General features: G+C 39.1%; 2 protein-coding genes across 2 annotated transcripts; both read right to left on the minus strand.

Moving 5' to 3' along the window:
• Positions 1–56: 56 nt before the first annotated feature.
• Positions 57–13,975, minus strand: LOC124062767 (forkhead box protein P1-B-like). Its single transcript, XM_046395709.1, has 16 exons — positions 13,834–13,975; positions 10,764–10,904; positions 7,047–7,184; positions 6,858–6,947; positions 5,594–5,714; positions 4,801–4,906; positions 4,567–4,674; positions 4,251–4,338; positions 3,855–3,932; positions 3,561–3,756; positions 3,320–3,396; positions 3,062–3,163; positions 2,836–2,963; positions 1,552–1,606; positions 1,006–1,172; positions 57–883 (listed from the first exon to the last, which is right to left on the minus strand). The coding sequence occupies exons 2-16, from the start codon at positions 10,887–10,889 to the stop codon at positions 721–723; spliced, it is 1,743 nt and encodes a 580-aa protein (XP_046251665.1). The 5' UTR covers positions 10,890–10,904; positions 13,834–13,975; the 3' UTR covers positions 57–720.
• A 1,202-nt stretch (positions 13,976–15,177) lies between these two features.
• LOC124062769 (eukaryotic translation initiation factor 4E type 3-like) lies at positions 15,178–20,037 on the minus strand. The gene is made up of 8 exons (XM_046395712.1): positions 19,896–20,037; positions 19,637–19,815; positions 18,604–18,676; positions 17,795–17,889; positions 17,648–17,708; positions 17,499–17,565; positions 17,198–17,353; positions 15,178–17,091 (listed from the first exon to the last, which is right to left on the minus strand). The coding sequence occupies exons 1-8, from the start codon at positions 19,983–19,985 to the stop codon at positions 17,036–17,038; spliced, it is 777 nt and encodes a 258-aa protein (XP_046251668.1). The 5' UTR covers positions 19,986–20,037; the 3' UTR covers positions 15,178–17,035.
• Positions 20,038–20,064: the final 27 nt, after the last annotated feature.

Here is a 20,064-nt window from a genome sequence, read left to right on the forward strand (position 1 = left end):
AAGGCTCACCACCAAGGCAAGGCAAAGCTAGATCAAAGACTCATACAGTACAGCCATTCATCATGAGAAATTTATTATTCATAGGGATGCATTGGTTTACAATAATGGTAAATCTAAATTTATCTACTTTTACAAGCTCAGTCAGAGCGAATTCGACAATGTTTGTGGAAGGGGTGAAAAAGACCAACAAGTATAAAGACGCTACGTGCTCTTTTCATCAACTGATTATACCTTAAATACAAATATATCAGATAATGTTGGCAGTGAACATTTTCATTTTTAAAAGGAACATTTTTTTTTACTTGTTCTACAAATTTTTTTTTATACATCATGAGTACTAAAATAAAATTAGGTAGTGTGGCCCCAACGTAGCGTAAAGTAACAATGGGGAGGGGGGGGGTTTCATTGTGAAGTGCTAACTATAAATGTTCCCTTTCCTTTGGCTTCTCATGGTCCTTTTGTGCAGTTACATAAAATAAGAAAAATCATAAACAGACTGTTTCACAAATTTTGTGATCTCACTCTACTGTACAGAAAGAATTAAGAGCTAGATTAATAACAAAAATAACAAAATGATAAATACAAAAAAAAAAAAAAAATCCCCAAGAAGAGAGTGTTTGGTTATGTAGATGAAGCAGTTGCTTTTGGACACATTTGGAATACAAAGTCACGCAGGCTGTGAGTGAGGCGGCCTTGCAGCGGAGAACTTGGACCTTGTAGTCAGAGAGAAGGCACACGATCAAAATGAAGGTTTGGCCTCTCCGGGCTGCCGTTGATTTCATCTTGGTTCATCTCTGGGCTGTGGCCGTGTTCGTCTGTGCTCTCCGGAGATTCATAGGGATAATTCTCACATATCTCCTCATCCTCCTGCTCCTCTTTAATGCTGTTTTCATGGACATGCAGAAAAACCAAAAAAGTAATCAGGACTTGTGATCACATAATCTCATTAAATCAGAGCTGAGTCAAACGTACTTAAGAGATCAGTGAACTGGATCTGAGACTTACAAAGCTTGTGGAGGGGACTGTGTTGCACTGCTGTCACTTTGGTATCCAGACCCATTAGCAAGGGCTCCATTCATCTGCTCCTGGAGAATATGAGGCAGGGAGTGCAATGGGATGCTGCCAATAGAGGCAGAGTTGTGAAAAGAGCCGCTGCCGTCTAGACCGCCACTCTGAGAAACAGAACATACTCAGCTCTTCTTTTCACAATACGACAGTTTAAAGCGTCAAATGCATCATCTTCACATTACGTTACATCACTGCATCACTGTGTCCTGTTTAACTTTTATGTGAAACTTTGTCCTGCTTAACGTATGAATTCTTGGTTTACGGCCAAAAGCGTGTAGAGACCTCTGAACTTTGACCACGAAAATCTAATCAGTACATCACTGAGTCCAAGTGGACATTTGTGCCAAATCTGTCTTCTCGAGATAACATGTTCACAACAATGGCAGACAGACAAGCGTACCAACAAAAAGATGGACAACCCAAAAACATAACGTCTCTGTCTGGCATGGGGACATTGAGTGTGAAATATCAGAAGTCTCTTACCTGAGGAGCAGACCCAGCTAAGCTCTGACGGTTCTGTGAGCTCTTCAGCAGAGATCTGTCAGTGCAGAGATGCAACAAAAGGTTATCTTTAATTTACTGTCAACACCTGAAGGAGCTGAGATAAGCATCATACTTTATGGCTTGGATTATACTCAGAACAATACTGGTGCACTTGCAATTAACACTAGCTTAACAACCATAATCATTCACTCTGTGACACTCAGTATTTGAGTTTAGAGCGTGGTGCCTTTTTTAAGCCTCTCTAATAACAAAAGAGCAAAAGTGTAAGTAATGAACTGAACAGTGTGTTTATCAGCTCTAACCATGCAACAATGGGGCAACTGAAGCCAAACTCATTATCTGAGATAGCATTACATTTGAAAAAAACACATTCGTCAGTGTTTTTCTCTTCTACTCCTAAAAGTGGAACATACAGAAAATCCAAACAATAAAGTATAAATCTAATCTCCATCTTTCCTGTAAAAGCATAAAACCTAAGCAGCCAAACTGGGTTGTGTTAGAGTAAAATACCAGTCTGGGACTATGAGGCTCTACAGTGCATAAGAAAGCCGTTTCTTTATTTCCAAATCTTCTACATGGATCATCAACTAGTGAATATGCGTACGTAAAACCCTTTTTACACGGTTCTCATTTTACACCAGGTCAGCTGCAAACATTAAAAAAGCTGAGAGAATGTATTTTAACCAACTCATGGAACTAACATTTGCTTAATTAGTCGGTAAAAAATCTGCCAGTGACAGCCGTTTCAGCTGAGAAAACCATCAGTTGCCAGGAAAGAAAAGCAACCCTGCTACTCTCTTCCTCTGCCACCGTTATGATCTTAAACTGTACATCTGCTGTGCCACAATGAGAAACTTGAGCATGGCTGAGTCAACAGTCTAATGCCCTCAAACTGCTGGTACTAAGAGTACTGCCAACATAAACACTGCGCTTCCAGGTCTGTTTGTTTAATAAAATACACACCAGTTAAGAGTTTGAGTCATTGAGGCCAAGACATGACAAACCAGATGGCATTTCTGACCACCTGCTGACAGTGGTGGTTCAGAGGGATCGAGGCTGGAAACCTGCAACGGATGTGGCGCTTCGCTTTGTTCGCAAAGACATCCATTTGCTTGTGTGAACATGTCAAATTTGATTTACCTCGCAGCATACTTAGGCTTAGAAACTCCTCAGAAAAGTTGCTTACAGTAAATACTGATTAGGTGGAGCTAGACGGTCAAAAATGTCAGGCGTCTTCTGACTTCATGGCCAAGGAACACCTACCCATTACCCGCAGTCTTCTGGGGCCTTCTTCTGTGGAACTCAATCTCATCTACTGTCCACACAGCTCCCTTTACGTTTTCCAAACGTACAAAGCATTTATGGAGGCTGAGATTATGTCTGACGGCATTCTGAAAAAGATAAGAATTGAGAGAATAAAATGTGAATGCAACTAAATGTCGCCTTACACTTTATCTGCATCATATATAATTATCCAAAGAGTTCATACCTTCCAAGTAGCTGCATTGCGTCTGAAATATGCAAAGTTTCTTGTGAACCAGTTGTAGATTTCATTTAACGTCAGCTGATTGCGAGGTGATTCAAATATCGCCTGAAAGAGACCGAGGCGCGTAAGAGATAATGGAAAATAAACGATGCTTCATTTTGAATTGAAGGCCACTGGTGTCATGCAAATGTGCAACTCCTTATTTCCAACACTATTTTCAATATTTCTGTGGCTGTGTAGGATGAGCGAAGCACACATTACCTGTCTTATGAGAGAAGCATACGTAAACGGAGGTCTAACTTCAGTGCTCAGGTAGAACTCCTTGTTATCAACTATGTCTGTGGAAAGACATTAACAGGTAATATTTCTACATAAACACGTACAGAACAGGAACAAAGCCCTTCTCTGAATCCTGCGAAATTACGTTCATCTTAGCAGTTTCAATTAAAAAGCAGGAATTAAAAAAAGCTTCCTATTAATGATAATATAATCGTTCTGTTACCTTGGCTCACAGAGCGGCTGTATCGCCTCCGTACAGGGGTTCCAGTGAACATGCTACTGGGAGTGAGGACTGAAGGGGATTCAGAGAGCGGCGTTAGGGGTGTGGATGGTGCTGTGGCACTCTGAGACACGCTCATAGGAGGAGGGCCTTTGGGCAGTGTTGCTTGGGAGAAGGATACATTAGACATCAGATTGACCTGAAAAAACAGAGCGGTTAAGTCAGGAAAACGTCAGTGTAGCTACAAGCAAACAATATTTATTTTAATTGAAGGAAGGAGTCATAGCAGGCACTTACAGGCTGTGCGGCGGGTTTTGGTTCAGAGGACTTGAGATGAGCCATCATAGCTTGCAGTCGTTCCTTGTCCTTTTTCAGCTGTGTTAGATGAGAGGGCCCGAAATAGAAGTTGAGATTTTGTGAATTCACAACTTGGGTTGAATGACGAAAATGACATTCAGTGTGGGAATTAGTTATTTTCTGGTATCCTGAAAAGTGTTTTTATTTAAAGACATCACTTCTGCTTCTGCACCTGGTGTGAAAACCACACCACCACTGCTGACACTGAACTGGCATCCACTGTCACTAAATATACTGAAAGATCTTCCTTTTCTTGTTCAGTACTTTAATTAATAGGATTATCTACCATGTACCACATAAAACGCTTTGTTTCAAGAAAACAAATGAAATGCGTACCTGCAGCTCCAACTGCTGAACCACTTGCATCTGAACACGACACTGCGCTGTACTCTTGTCATCCAGCGTATGCTCACTGTTCAAATGTCTAAAGACAAACAAAATCAAAATCACGACATTACTTTCAGACATACTTTGTGCAAGCTGAGAGTTGTGGTAGAGCAGCAAAATGATCCTCAGGAGTAATTTAATTTCAACAGCGTGTACAAAATACAGAACATACACATATTTCTTTTCTGTATGCATTTCTTGTATCTGTTCCACTGCAAACCACATTATGCCACCTTTATGGATTATGCAAAGTTTCTCCACTCACTTGAGAAATGCCTGAAAGTCTCCAAAGACAGTCTCGCAGCCTGGCCATTTACACATCCCATTTCCATACAGCGGATGGCTGCTCTGTGTGTGTTCATCCAGCGACCCACTGTAACAAACACAAAAAAGTCATCCATTAATGACACACCTCAGAGTCCACATACTGGGACTTACTCAAGCACAATACAAGCTGAACATATAGGAACTAACAGGACAGCATAACTTCCTACAACACCTTTCTTTTCTCTTCAGAAGAGTGTGATGACCATTGGTGGTAGAATGTTGACTGGAAGACTCCCTGGCGTCTCCACCGGCGGAAAGGATGCTACCATTCTCACAACCTGAAGCGACATATACATTGTTGTGTTATGGTACAGCGAGGTTCCATCACATTTGCACAAATCAGTTTGTAATTAACTTTAGATCCTAATTTTCAAAATCTCAGTGTATGCTGAGCTGCCAGTTTATTAGGTGCATTCAACAAGAAATCCGACCCTCATGAAGGTTGGACAAAAGTTCAACATGAATGAATTCAACTGAACCCTATGATCATTTTGGAGAATGAAGTTTGTGGTGCTGTTGTGTACTCATTCAGCCTATCCTAATCAATATTAATGCACAATATATATATATATATACACACTATATAGACAAAAGAATTGGGATGGGGCTGTTTATCAAGGGTTGGGCTCGGTCCCTGACTTCCAGTGAAGGTAAATCTTAATGCTTCAGCATACGAAGACATTTTGGACAATGCTATGCTTCCAGCTTTGTGGCATCAGTTTGTTGAAGGCCCTTTTCTATTCCAGCATGACTGTGCCCCAGTGCACAAAGCAAAGCTCCATAAAGACATGGTTGGATGAGTTTGGTGTGGAAGAACTTGACTGGCCCACACAGAGTCTTGATCTCAACCAAAAGTCAGGATCTTGTCAAACACCAGAGAAAATCAGCTCCTGTGCCTGAAAGTATTTTACCTTAATGTTTAAGTCTTTCAACAGCAGCGCAGTAAGGAGTGTAACACATCATACCTGGAGCTGTGATGGGGCTGGTGGGAAGGACAGACAGCAGGCCTTGTCTCTGCAGGTTGAGGAGATGTTGCTGCTGCACCTGAAGGAGCTGCTGCTGGATGGCAATCTGCTGGGCTGTCAGCTGTGACAGAGAGATAACGCAAGATTTCTCAGAAAATGTCTTCCTCACTCTTCACACTAAAAACAGACTGCTCTGTGTATCTGCAAACTGTATCTGCAGTTTGATTCAAGAAAGAAATCTTTATCTAGGATACACTATTTCTGTGTTGATTTGACTAACAGACATCACACTAGGCATATTTTGTATGGTTGGAAATGTGACGTCACGCGTTCTAATCAGCTAATGAGGGTAGATATTAAAGAAGAAAAAAAAATATCGCTTTGAGCAGCAATCATGTCTGGTGATGCTTATTTTTAATCATAATATTCACTGTTTTCAAATATTGTGAGCAGAATAATAAAGCTTAAAATTTTTCCCTATTTTTACTTGTGTCCGAAAGACATAACTGAAGAAATGTCCGCTTTTGCTATGATCCAGCTGGATAAAAACCACCTCTAAGCCATCTAATTACCAAATCTTGTGCATGCAGCAGCCAAGCGCCAACGTGTGTTATGAATTTGCGTCAGTTGCCAGCAGCCAGTACATGTTAAGACCACAAGTAAATGGGGGGATTTCAGAACACACCAGCCAAAATTGATGACGGGATCCTGTCATGTAAATACACGCAAACAACTGATGTGTGAGTTAACCACAAAGTGTTCTGACTTTTCTTAAACATGACACACATATTTGCCGTGAGTAGTGGGACAGAGCGTCATGTACTTTCTGAACATGTGATACACTCTAAATAGACAAACTCAAGGCATCTGATGTTTGTCACTTGATACATTTAGACACACACACAGACACACACACATACATAAACATACATACACAGAGGCACATTTTGAAAATAACAATTAGCTAAAACACCTCCTTTGTAATCCATTCCTGTTACCGTTACAGCTTCACCTTCAAGTGAGGCACTTTTTTGCATTATACTTACAAAATCTTTTTCATCACAGAGCACTGGAGATTTTTTTGAAACTGATATTTAAGGTTGTACTGTATGATTAAATGGTCATAATGATTACTTTTTAATATTAACTGGCACCGAACTGACTCACTCGCCCTCTTTCAGGGAGTGATTCCTTTGCATAACAAACATTTCCACAAAGATCAAATATTCATGACAAAAACACTGCTATGGTGAATAAAACTCACCTCTTGACTAACAATTCCAGCATTCTTCTGTTGCAGCAGCTGCATATTAAGCTGCTCTTGCTGATTCTTGAAGACCTCTTGAATTTGTTGCTGTGGAAATATTGATAAAATGTGAACTGGGAGACTATTAAAGTGTTGTGCTCAATGTGGACTGTGACTGACACGTAATGTTACAAAAAGATCCGTTACCTGGTGTAACATGAGTGCTTTCTGCTGCTGGAGCAGGGCTTGGAGCTGCTGAGGACTGGGGATCTGTTGCTGTGGTGTCTGCTGCAGTTGCTGTGGCGCCTCTGCTGGTGGGGTCATCACGGGCAACGACACAGGAACCTGCAGCGTCGACAAACAAAAGGTTAAAATCAATACCACAAAAAAAGAGAAGAAAATACACAAGAAAAGATATAACATGCAAGTCACTCTGGGTGTGTGTATGTGTGCTAGCTATCTATTCGACGGCATTCTAGCGCAGACAATCAGTGTGTTTACATGTAAACAAGAAACCATATCTCTTTAATCAGGGTGACGGATTATGAGACACAGCTACCTTTCTGTGTCAGTAACCTGATTTCTTGGTCGTAAAGGTTTAACAAAGTTTGCAAAAGGGATTTTAGCAAGAACACATGAGCAAGACAAAGACTTTAGAATAGAAAGGTTTCAACGTGACAGCACAGTATCAGGATTTAAAAAACAAAACACAACCACCTTGTGTCCAAAATAATTCAATGCAAAGTATAGCTAAAACTGAAACCGAAATAAACAGATCTAAATAAATTTCCACAGCTGCATGGAGTATACATTTGTGAAATTTAAATATGTAAACACGCAAAGAAAAAAAAAATCTTGAGCCCGCTCACTACCGACTCTCAGCTGCAGTTATTTGCTCTGGTGTTCAAAAACAAAAGTTTTTCAGGACGCAGTGTCCAACATTTCACACCTTATACATGTCTTATGCAAGTCTTGGTTAATATGGTAGCTGGTACGTACCTGTGTAATTTATGTAAGCATGTTTACTGGAATTACATAGCATCAATACACTCTCCAATGTTAAAAAGCATCCTGCAGATTCTGGTACATGCTCACTGATTTGACTGCAAAAATATACATATAACCTCAAAATCTCAAACCTTCCTATGTTGGGCTGGAAGTAATGATAATTTTCATTAATCTGAAAATAATTTTCTCCAACAGCAGATTATTTGCTTTGTCTATAAAATGTTCACTATAACTTCCATCAGCACAGGTCTTAAAATGTCTGGTTTTCTTTGTGTCGAAAGCCCAAAAGATGTTCATCTTGCTCACATGTATGATAAGGAAAGCATCAAGCCCTCACATTTGATGAGCTGGAACCAGCAAGTGTCTGGAATTGTGCCTTTAAAAAATGGGTAAAAAGATCATTTAAGTATCAAGATAACTGCAGCTTAACTTTCTGTCAATCAGTGAATCAGTTGATCTACTTATCGTTGCAGCTCTGCTCCTATGTTTATTCCTCTGATTCAAATTATTCATAGTCAGTCACAGTGCTGCTTGTTTATTACTCTCAGTGGTCAATCTAGCTGGCTGAACTTGGCTCTACTGCCATTTCAGCTAAAAATGAACCAAACAAACAACAACAAAAACACTGGATGGCTCAGGGGAATTAGAACTCCATCAAAACAACAACAACCAGTCCCACAAAAACAACAACAACATCCTCTGCTAGGCAAGCAGCAATTACCACACAACCCCCCTCACTGTCAAGCCTCACAGCTCAAGGGATGTTTACAGTAAACATAAACAGAGTAATCAAAATTGCACAGAGATATAAATAATGAATAAAAAAGCATACAGAGCATGTTTATGAAAACAGAACTTGAGATTCGTATTTTAATTAAGGTCTGAACCACAAACAAACAGTTCTCTCCAAGGCAGAGTCTGTTTTGAATCGGGTAAACAAACTGACAGTGAATTTCACACAGGCTTTGGTCTAACAATAACAGTTGACTGCCTCCTAGTTTGTCCTTTCTTATGAAATTCAGTGCTGCAGAGGTGGCCACCAAAGCAATGAATGCAGGTCTATCCCACAAAGAGAGCCGGTTGGCCCCTCTATTTTTCTGTGGACACCATCAACACAACAACAGCCTTTGCCTAATCCCTGTTGCCATGGTAGCCAGCAAGTCCAAACATCTTCTGTTGTTGTTATTGTTGAAAGTCATACCAGTGAGCAACTGAGTGTAAACACAGATCTGTTCCCGCAAGACTGGTCTTGTGAACTCTGAGATGACTGACAGCAAATAGAAACGCTGAAAACTTGCTGAAAAACAAACACAATATGCCTTCCCTTATGAGATTTAATACTTGCTAAAATGCCCTAATGGGTGTGGCCCGAGAGGGTGACATTTGCAAAAAAAAAAAACCCACACACACACACACACACACATTTGGTAATAAACTCAACAGAAGACTTCATGAGATCTAAAAATATGAACTTACACCACTACAGAAATGTGACATCACTTTCATTGACACACACATTTTAACTATTACAAGCACATTAACAATAACTTGCTATTATAATCTCACAAAACAAACACAGAAAGAGATGGACAAACCTGATAGTCTCCATTGCAAAGTCTTAACAGGCAGTGACAAAAAAGAAAAGGGAAAAAAAGCTGCCCGGCAACAAGGTTCTGCCTGACAATCTAACAGAGCCTCACTAACCTCAATGATGTGAGCATAAACAAAACTAACAATATAACACTGATCCCGCCGCCCATCAGGAGTTGTGCTCTCCCTCCCCTTCTAAACCTCAGTACAACCTCCCCCTGTCCCCGCGCTCCCCTTCAGCATAAATACAAAACACTGCAGTTTGGAGGGAGAGAGAGTCAAAGTGAGAGGTTCAGGGATACATCGATATGCAAAAAGCAAACAAAATATCCCACATTTTTCATCAGGCGGTAAGTCTGTCCTGTGTTCGCTATCATCATCTACCTGGTATGTGAATACTGACGAGAAAAGATATGGATGTTTGAATACCAGACCAGCTGCACATAAATTTAAATGTAGCATAAATAATTGTGATTCAGTTTAGTGAAGTAAAAAAACAAAACAAAAAAAAGCAGCAACACATAGGTTCACCGCACTGAGAACCAACTGGAGGCAACATTTGTGTGTGAAAGAGGGTCAAAATAGTTGCAGCCTAATTTTCTACTAAACTACTGCCTAATTAATCGACAACTAATAAGGCTCTACATTAAGGCTTTTGTTATTAATTAATCTGCATTATTCATCATTGTCATGATTAGTCTATCAGTCTTTCAGTCAATAAAATGTCAAAAAGAAAGTGAAAAATACTTAATATAATTTCTAATAATCTGCCCAACCTACAGTCCAAAACTCAAAGACTCTTCATTTACAATCAAAAATGACATAGAAAGAGAGCAAATTCTGAGGTTTAAGAAGCCGAAACCAGCTAATGTTTGACATTTTTGCTTGAACAATTAATCAATTATCAAAATAGCTGCAGTTTGATTTTCTTTGGACTAATCCTTTGGACTAATTCAGTGGTTCCCAAACTTTTTCCGCAACTTTTTCTTGTCTTTGCCTTGGAAGTTGCGCTCCGAGTTGGTGAAGCCTCATCCTCATCTCACATACTTGTCCATGTTATGCTAGCAGCGCTCAAGCATGGGTCACTGATTTATCTTGCTGCAACCTCTTGCAAGAAGGCCCCCCAGTTTGGGAACCACTGGACCAATTGATAAATGAAGGAATTGTTGCAGCTCTAATCAACATATGAACATATATACACACTGTGTCATATTTTTGTGGAATATGCAAAGACTCAGCACTCAATATATAGCAACATTTGCAAACAATTATGCTTTTAAAAACTACGGCTGATGTGTTGAACGGATGCAGCTGGGAATGACTGACCCTGGGTGCCTCTGGAGGAGGAGTCTGGCCGCCCCTCAGTCGACTTTCATTCTCAGTATTGTTCCCGTTCTCTGTCTGACTTGCTGGAATGGTGTGGCTTGTTGGTTCTGACCCAGACTCATGCATCTGGACTTCACTGACCTAAGAAAGGAAATAAGCATAAATGAAAACAACTGGATAAAGCAGAGCACAACAAAATACAGGGAGCAAACAAACAGAACAACACTTTCTGAATGTGTTTAACGAGACTTTTACTTCACTCTGCAATGATCTAATAATGTACTCATTCACCTTGTCAAAGAAACTTCAGGATTTACCTCCCTAACTAACTGAAAGTTTCTGCCTTTGTATTACTGGCCATAACCTTTGTTTAAAATTATGACCAAAAAATAAAAGGCTTTTTCAATGTTAAAATGCTTTCCACGTTATGTGACCCACCTGTTGGTAACTGTTCACTGATCACATTAGAAGGCTCTTTTCCTTCATCATTCTTGTATTCACTTCTTTTATCAGACTATGTGCTCTTTTGTCCTTTTCTGTCCCTTTTCTTTGTTTGCCCTCAAGATGGTAAGCAAAAAAGCTGCAGTGACTTTTTATTTTTCACTAAAGCACATGACACTCTTGAGGTGCATGCATGCAGCGTGTATGACGCGAATGTCACACATGTTCTCCAGCCACTGCCAGCTTTCTATAAAAGAAAAATTATGATGAACGGCAGCACTAAAAGTTAAGAGCTGCAAAGTTATAGCTCTACCCACCAAGACAAACATTCTCTTCTACAAGTGAGAGAGGAACATGCAAGGTCTATTTGTTGAATAACTGAGTGCTGCCATGACTACTGTAAACACAGGGGCCCTGGGTCCGTGTTTATGTGCAAACATATCTTCCTTCTGGAACAATTTACCATTAACCAGGTGGTGTGATAAACGGCTGTGGCAGGTAGTACAATGCACAAGTAGGCTTTTATGTATACAGCTTGGGAGTGTTTGACTCAGATGCAAAGCGGCATAAACAAAGGTAAATAAAGTTGGCAAACAAATAATGTGAGCAGATGGAAGCCTACACAGAAAACCTCAAATAAAACTGACCGCATAGCCACAAGGACAACTTTATTATTTTCAGGTTTACTTAAATATCAGTTCATATACTGAAATCAATCTCTGAATCAATCAGTCAGTTAGGCACCACTGAGAGCCGACATCAACATTTGGGCAACATCTAACAGATGATCTGATTTCACTATGCTGAGATAAACTCATGACCAAAACCGCACCAACAGTTACCTTCAAAAAAAAAAAAAGGAAAGAAAAAATCAAAAAGAAAAAAAGCACCGTGCTTCTTGCATTTTAACATGAGTAATTGATGACTACTGAAAGTCATGTCTACCTGCAGCAATGTGTCATCATAGACAAGTCATTACTTAAATGGTTAAAACTGATGTGGTTCCCGTAAGTCTGAATCTAAATCTATTTAATCTAATCAAAACAGGCAGCTGTTGATGACTTCACACTTGGTATACTTTTGCTTTCAGGATCAGGATTAGTTCTGAAGACAAAGGGCAGTGCTTCCTGTAGAAAGGTTTGGAAATGCCATGTGTGATTTTCATTGTAAGAACCAGGCTGACAAATCGCTCTATTCCACATCAATTGGATTATCTTAAAAACATACTCTGGATATTGCACAATTATGTTAACTGAATAGTGAAATTGTTTTGGGATGGACTGTGTAATAAACCTGTGATTAATTTTTACTGCATGTTAAGTGTTCTCACCACAGGGGCAACTCTCCAGCTGTGGGGCCACAGCTCTTCAAAGGATGTAAAAGGAAATACTGTGAGCAGAGGCCTTTCCTTAAGAAAGAGTAAACAACATACACCCTCTCCCTTAAGGACATATTTTTTAACGACCAGTTTCACACCTAAGCTATTATTCTCTAGCATGAAAAATGAAGAAGTTTAAATCGTGAAATCCCTTTGAAAAAAGCTAAACAATATATATTTTAATCAGTGACGGTTAAATATATGTACAACAACAGGATAGAATGATTAAGAAAAACATATATGAAATAAACTGTGTTATTAAGCTAACGTTTGTTTATGATATAGACAACACATTTTTGGATAAAGAGCAACAAACTGTTTCCACGCTTATCAATAACAGACAACCTTTAGCTGCAGTGCACTATAAGATCAGCATTTTGCAAAGACATATTTCAACCATTTAAATAGCCAAGGCTAGAACAAAATAAGACCAACTAGTTAAACTTGTCTGATTTTAAATTGATTCATATTTAATACATATTTTAGTTTATTTTGCCCTCAATCGCCTATGCCGTCTACGTTTCAGTCTTGAAATTGCTGTCGTCTTCTGCTCCCGACTGACCATCGTCGTTACGATTGTTCAAAATCTTTAGCTGACTCCACCCCTGTCGGGTAAGATTTCAAACTGTAGAAAGTTCTCATCTTTATTCAATAATGTAAGGTTACTCGGGGCTTACATTGTCTCAAGTTAATTTAGCTACACCCACCTCAGCACAGCACAGTGCGGAGCCGACCATTTCACAATCAACAGCTAAAATTTTATACTGAAAAATTCTGACTAAACTTGATCTGATTTAACGTGAGTTTTGCTGATTATAGCAATGTGACCTATCATTTATCAGTTAGCTTAATGCAATGAATGGTATCGATATCCGTTGACACAACCATTGCGGTCGGAGGTCTGCGTTAAGGACATGAGCCTTTTACCAGGCATCCTCACAGACGAAACGGGAGATTTAAAAGTTAGTTTCTTACCTATGTATAGCGCCGAGTCTGGCATATCCGCTGTCTTTAATAAATCTTTAATATCCTATATTGACTGGACTGGAAAGCAGTTTTCGACCAACCTTGCGGATGGCGTTTATGTTAACAGTAACAAAAGCTAGCACCCAGTCCTGACGCTAGCTTGTAAGAAACGTTTTTCCCCTTTCTATTTCGCTTAGCTACCCGACAATATCGGAATGAACCTAACGTTACACTCAATATTCATTCAAAGAGCGTCAGTGTGCTGTTCAATTAACGTTTACTTACCGAATTATGTGCGGGCAGACAGTCTTTTGACTCTGGGTGGTGTCTGGAGAATGAACCTCGGAGCAGTGCCTTGGCAGCGAGCTAGCCACAAGTTGCTAACAGAGGGCGTGGCTTAGGTAAAAGTAAACAATGGTGACGTCAGGTTCACACGCGAGACTGTTTCCGATCTTAGATTGCGATGCAGTGCTAAAGAAACGCTCTCTAAAATCAGCTAACATTACCCCAATTTTTATAGAAAAGGTGAAGTGGGACTCATCCGTAAAACGGAATTGTTTATTTCTATTTTCAGATCTGTCAATTTGAAGGAGAAGTTCACTGTTTATTAGTGTAAACAACATCATCCACCGAAAAACTAATACAATCGAATGACCTCCAAAATAAAACTAACAGTGATTAGTTTTAAAACACCGTGCACCATATACCTCTGCCTTTAAGAGTACAAAGAAAAGCGTCCCTGGAAATGATGGAAATGAGCACTTCAGTGATAATAAAACGAAAATTTATTTTCTTATTTGTTAATTGGGCCTACTTAAGTATTTGAAGAAGAATAACAATTAACCAGTCCATCACAGACGACGTTATATTATACATCAGATGATTATTAAAAAACAATATTCTCACATTCCCCGTCAAGCTAAAGCTTGCAGCAACCCCATGCACGCTGGGTCCAGTGCAAGAGCAGATGTGCACAAACAACGTCTCCATGCATCAGAGTCTCGGTCATAAATAAGCTTTTCATCTGTACTTTGTACAGTCCACATGTACATCAATACAAGCATCCTCCTCATTACTGCGAACATGTTTAAAGCTTTATCTTCACGGTACTGCATATAATGATGGTTACCACAATAGTTACTCATCTTTATGTAAGTGTAATTACAGTCTGCTTGTCATGAAGACAAGACTGTCTTCACGTGGATATGAGATCCAAATGTAACCTTTATGTAAACTATTTTTTTAATGTCCATGCTTTGATACAACCACAAGAGGGAGACATTTTCCTTCCAACCGCTGAAGCAAGCTACTGTACGAGAATGAGTTTATGTGAAAATAAGGCCTTTCAGTGCCTCAGTTTAAAATCTACTGTTGGTGTTGTCCCCATGGCCATGACATTCCTTGTAGTTATGAAAATGCTGTGAAATAAGATTTATTTTTCTGAAAAAAGAAAAGTAGATTGGGGCCTAAATAACTTGACTGGTGGAGGACAGCGAGATCCTGTATGACGTTTGTTGTTAGCGTTCAGTAAGAGCACACCTTTGATGGTAATATAGTGGGGGTTTTTTTTAATTCAAGGCAATATTGCTATTCACATGACATTCAGTAAGTTTTCCAAAAAGCAAAGGGTGAAAGTTTAGGTGATTTTATTTCTTGTACACATGTAAAACTAACAGACAAACACAACTATGTACAAGTCCAACATGCTGACCACAGATGACATTCTAAACTGCTGGTAAACACAAGGCACCATCCAAGATCAACAATGAGTTACAAGGTCTGAGATCTGAAGTGAGTGGTCAACTGTGCATGTGCAATTGTACAGTATTTCTATCCTCTTAACCTACAGTGTGTGCTTATAACATCATTACACAAACAACAGGAGAATAAAAGAAAAATAAAGCAAGTTCTGCAAAGTTGGTGCTCTGAAAAACTACCTCCGCCTGCGAATATTCTTTATCAGACACATCTGAACTGTCTGAGAAGTCGTAGCAGCAGCCTTTCTGTGGGTTTCAACACATACTCCATAGCGACAGAGAAAACTCAGATTCAGATGTCTGCTCTATAATACGCAGCCTAGAATAGTCTGTCACTTCCTCACTCACACATTCTGTCACACACAAGCATATGGGAAAGGTGCCTTAATGGTTTCACTTCTAAAATTTCAAATTTCAGCGATTTTCAATAACACAAATACAGCCTTTTACACCATAAGACCACAGCAAAAAAAAAAAAACCAAAAACAAAAAACAAGAACTTGAAAGCTATGTATAGGACACCGAAATCATATTGGTATAGAAGCAGTAAAACATCTCTGATTAACTCGACAGATTTGACCCTGCTGCAGTGGTTGCATCACCTCAACAAACACCCGTGACTTGTACAAATACACTAAAATTGTCCCTCTGGGAAAGTGAGATTTAGAGCAACATCTTTGTTCAGTGTTCCTCCAAGTGGTGCATTTCCATGTCTCATGTGTTTACTGTTCATATTATCTCCAAAGAGCATACTCCCCAATTTTTAACACAGGCCATACGAATACATAAAAACAAATAATTTCAACTTTCTCATCTATGCTTCTCAGGTACTAAAAGAAAGCCATAACAACATGAACAGAAACACCTTTACACTTCATCAGAAAAGCTGACACAAAACCCAAAAGGATTTGGTCTCAGTTATCATAATTCCATATAATCCTGGAAGGACTGTCTGGTGTCTTTCATAAAACAAAGTGCTTGATTTAGGACAGATTCCTACACAAAATGACAACCAAAACACTGCAAACGTTACAGAATAAAAATGATTGCATATATTTCTCAGCATCTACTTGCGATGTTTTGCTTACTGAGGTCACTGTATTGTAATAAGAACATATTCCTTTCACCACCCACTCATATCTTAAAGAATAAAATAAAAAAAAGAAATGTGCAATTCTCTGCTCATGTTTTAGCATTACAGCGTACTAAAAGTTTAAATTCTCCAGTATAGGCAACAGTATTTTGGCTGGAACATACAAAACAGACAAAAGAGCTGTGTACAAAAGCTTTGTAATGCATTGTTACAATAAAGGTTTGTTTAACTAGGCCTCCTCTTAGATCCAAAAATGATATTTAATTCAAAGATCTAGTATACTACAATACATCAAAAAAATCTGGCTGTATATGATCTGCTGTTTTTGGTTTTGTAAAATTCTGCAGTATAAAAACATACAAACACTGCCATATATAAAATGAAACTAAAATGGTTTTTGCTTTTGACTAAGATAAAAGTATTTTTTGATATTGTTATGAATGACAGTAGTGCTCAGAAGATGGAAAATTCCATCAGCCAAAAGTCATGACAAATGGGCTATAATCTGAGGTAATTAAGATGACACATTAAGCAACTATGACCTCAACTGCTTCAAAATGTGCCCAAATATAATCTAAAACATAAACAAAATGACAAAAACAAAAAACAACAACGACAAAAAACAGAACACATATATCTAAGGGTTCTGATGTCTTGATCGACCTCCTTCAAAAGCGTGGTGCTCCTCGTGTGCTGTAATACAAGCAAAAAAGAACATTTACTCCCATTTCATTGTGTTCTTGTTAAATCCATTAAAAAAAGTAACATATCACTGTTAAAAATCCAAGAAAACACTCACGTTTGTAAAACACCGCTTTAAAAGGTATTTGTGGAAGGAGCTCGTGGATTCTTCCTAAGATGTTTGACTCGTTAGCACAGGAAGCATTTCCATTCCAGACTTGAAAGACATCTTCTCTGTCTCTTACGCTGACGCTGACTCCGACGACTTCATCCTCTGCACGAACAGCAACAGAAAATGAGACTGATGAAATTCAATCTTTCAGCATACATATTACAGTAGTCCCACTTTAATAATAATAAAAAGCAATCAGCAAACAAGCCACCTATATTACTGGATAACTCAATCAAAAGAATTTTACCTGAGGCACAATAATCACTGAACTGTTCTCCAATAGTAGCCAGAAGAAACTCCTTCCACACTACAGACTGGAAATGAAGACAAATTTGTTGAATAACAAATAATAAATAATCAAACAATACATAATAAATACTTGAATACTGCACTTACAGTGCATTCTTTGGGTACTTTCATTTTCCAGACGCCACCTTTGGCATTGCTTTCTTCTTCCCTGTATGCAAACCAGCAGGCGAAGTTACGCAAACAGCTTCAGATGCTATGAACACAAACACAAATTCATCTTAACTTTAAACCTACCAGAGTGGTTTTCTTTCTCCTCTCATCAGATGATAGCTACATCTCAGCGGCAAGCTGGAGACACCAGGTATGTTGTTGTAAACTCTCCAAAAGTTCTATTCCAGTGCCAAGGAAAACAGAGAAAACACGTCATTTTATAACTGTCACAGGAAGCACTTGGACACTTGGACTTGTTTATAGTTCACCTTTTCTTTAAACGGTATATAAAATCACTGCCAAAGAGCTTTTCCTCATTGCTCTTAACCACCCACGCACACACACACACACACACACACTCTAAAAAAACCTATGAATAAAGGGTTAGTTGAGCTCATTAACACCCATAACCACTACAATATGTTATGTTTCTGTTTCAACAGTCTGATTTTAACATAAAATAGCCATCTTAAGTCTTCAGCAGTAAGGTAAAGCACTTGTAAGCAACAATATACAGAGAGCAGGTCATTATTTTGAAAAAAAAAAAAAAAACAATAATGCAAAGCAGAACATTAATGACACAATGACACACATCACACAGTTGATCACTGCAAAAAGTTTAAGATGTGTAGGGGTGCTTCTACAAAATCCTGCAAAGCATTTATTTTTTAAGTACAAGGACATCAGTGAAGAACATTCAGTTTCCTAATTATAAATTGGCTGTTGCCCTGGTGCATTTCGAAGAAAGAGAAACTCCAAAAGCAGTGTGGAAAGAAAACAATTCAGCATATAATCTTGACTGAGTGTAAATAAGGAAACTTGTTACTGACATGTGTAACAGAATGTACCAACTGTGAGCTGTGCTTTTGTATCAAGACTGTAAAGCATCTCACCTGGACGGTCTCTACCGTGTAGATTTTCTTCAGGTTTGACTCACATTCAGCTGCTGTTGTCCCTGGTAGAGATCTGACAACAACAACATAAATACAGACATTTAATTAAATCCATTAGTTTTATTTCCCTCTCAAAAAATTACAAGCTTATGGAGATGTCAGGTCTTTTAATGCGACATGTTCTAAATACATTTCTTTCAGTGTGACATCCCTCAGACATGTTTCAGTGAGCTGCCCTCTGAGCAGGCAGGTTGGTGGTGGGGGGGTCAGATGACAAAAAAGCCAGTAAACAGTAAACAACACTGACCCCATTTGAACACAGCACCCTGTGATTGTACAGACTGTGCAGGATGAGGCTTGTGTAACTTGTGCTCAACTCTGTAGTGATTGCCTCACATTAATTCTGAAAGGTCTCTTCAACATATGTCATACATTTTTAATTGGGAACCAAGTCAAACCTGCCTTAGCTATAACTATTACAATGGAAAGTTTGGACGTATTAAAGCATTAAACCAGCATAAAATAAGTGCTTCACTGAACCATGGCAACAGAGGCATGAGCAATGACTCCACAAGTTTTCAACAATAACACGTCTTCATAAAAAAAAAACAAACAAACAAAAAACAAGTGGAGATTAAGGAGAAAGTCAAACTAAACATGTCTGAAAGCAAGTGGAGTCATTAGGTTTAGCAGGCTGGTCATAATTACGTCCTTTTGTTTATTTTAATGTCCGTCTAAGTAGAGGACTTGCAAATGTAGGTCAGAGAGAAAACAAGTTGGCGGAAAAGCTACATCATTTTCAAACTGTGTTTGCTGTAATCTTATATGTCTTTGATTTATTAAGACACAAAAAAAAATCCCAAAGTCGCCTTTGAGCAGACGCATAATGTTACCCGGGCTGACTTTATAGCAGGCCTGTTAAATTCGTCATCTGCCTTCTTTGTTCTCATTAAAAGGTCAACTAAACATACTTGACAGCGCCTATAGATTGATACAACAACGATGAAGGAAAAATAACTAAGCAGCGTCTTACCTATCGAGCCAGAAAGTCCACGGAGAATGTAAAGGCAGAGTGTCGCTGTCATTGTTAGTTGAAATCCTTCCCAAATCACTGTCGCTGATATGAATGTTGTGCTCCAGCAGAACCGCCGGGCTGGATGATGTGCTCAGTTGTAATGCAGCTACTGGGACTGCCATGATTACCGCTGAAAACTGAACGACTCAGTTAAAAATGATAGATGTTTTCACCAGGCCTGTTGTCGTTATATATATGTTCGTCAGGTAAAATTAACCCCGATCTGCTGCTGACTCATTGGTCGCTTCACCGGTTTGGCCGTCACAACAACAGAAAAACGATGACGCCCGTTGACTGCCTGCGGCATCTACAGCGCACCAGCGCAATCCAGAAGTTTCTGTCACTGGGGTCTGCTCGTGCTTTGCCTAAGAATATGATTTTTGTGC

The sequence above is a fragment of the Scatophagus argus genome, chromosome 8 (assembly GCF_020382885.2).
Source record: "Scatophagus argus isolate fScaArg1 chromosome 8, fScaArg1.pri, whole genome shotgun sequence".
NCBI classification, from domain to species: domain Eukaryota; kingdom Metazoa; phylum Chordata; class Actinopteri; family Scatophagidae; genus Scatophagus; species Scatophagus argus.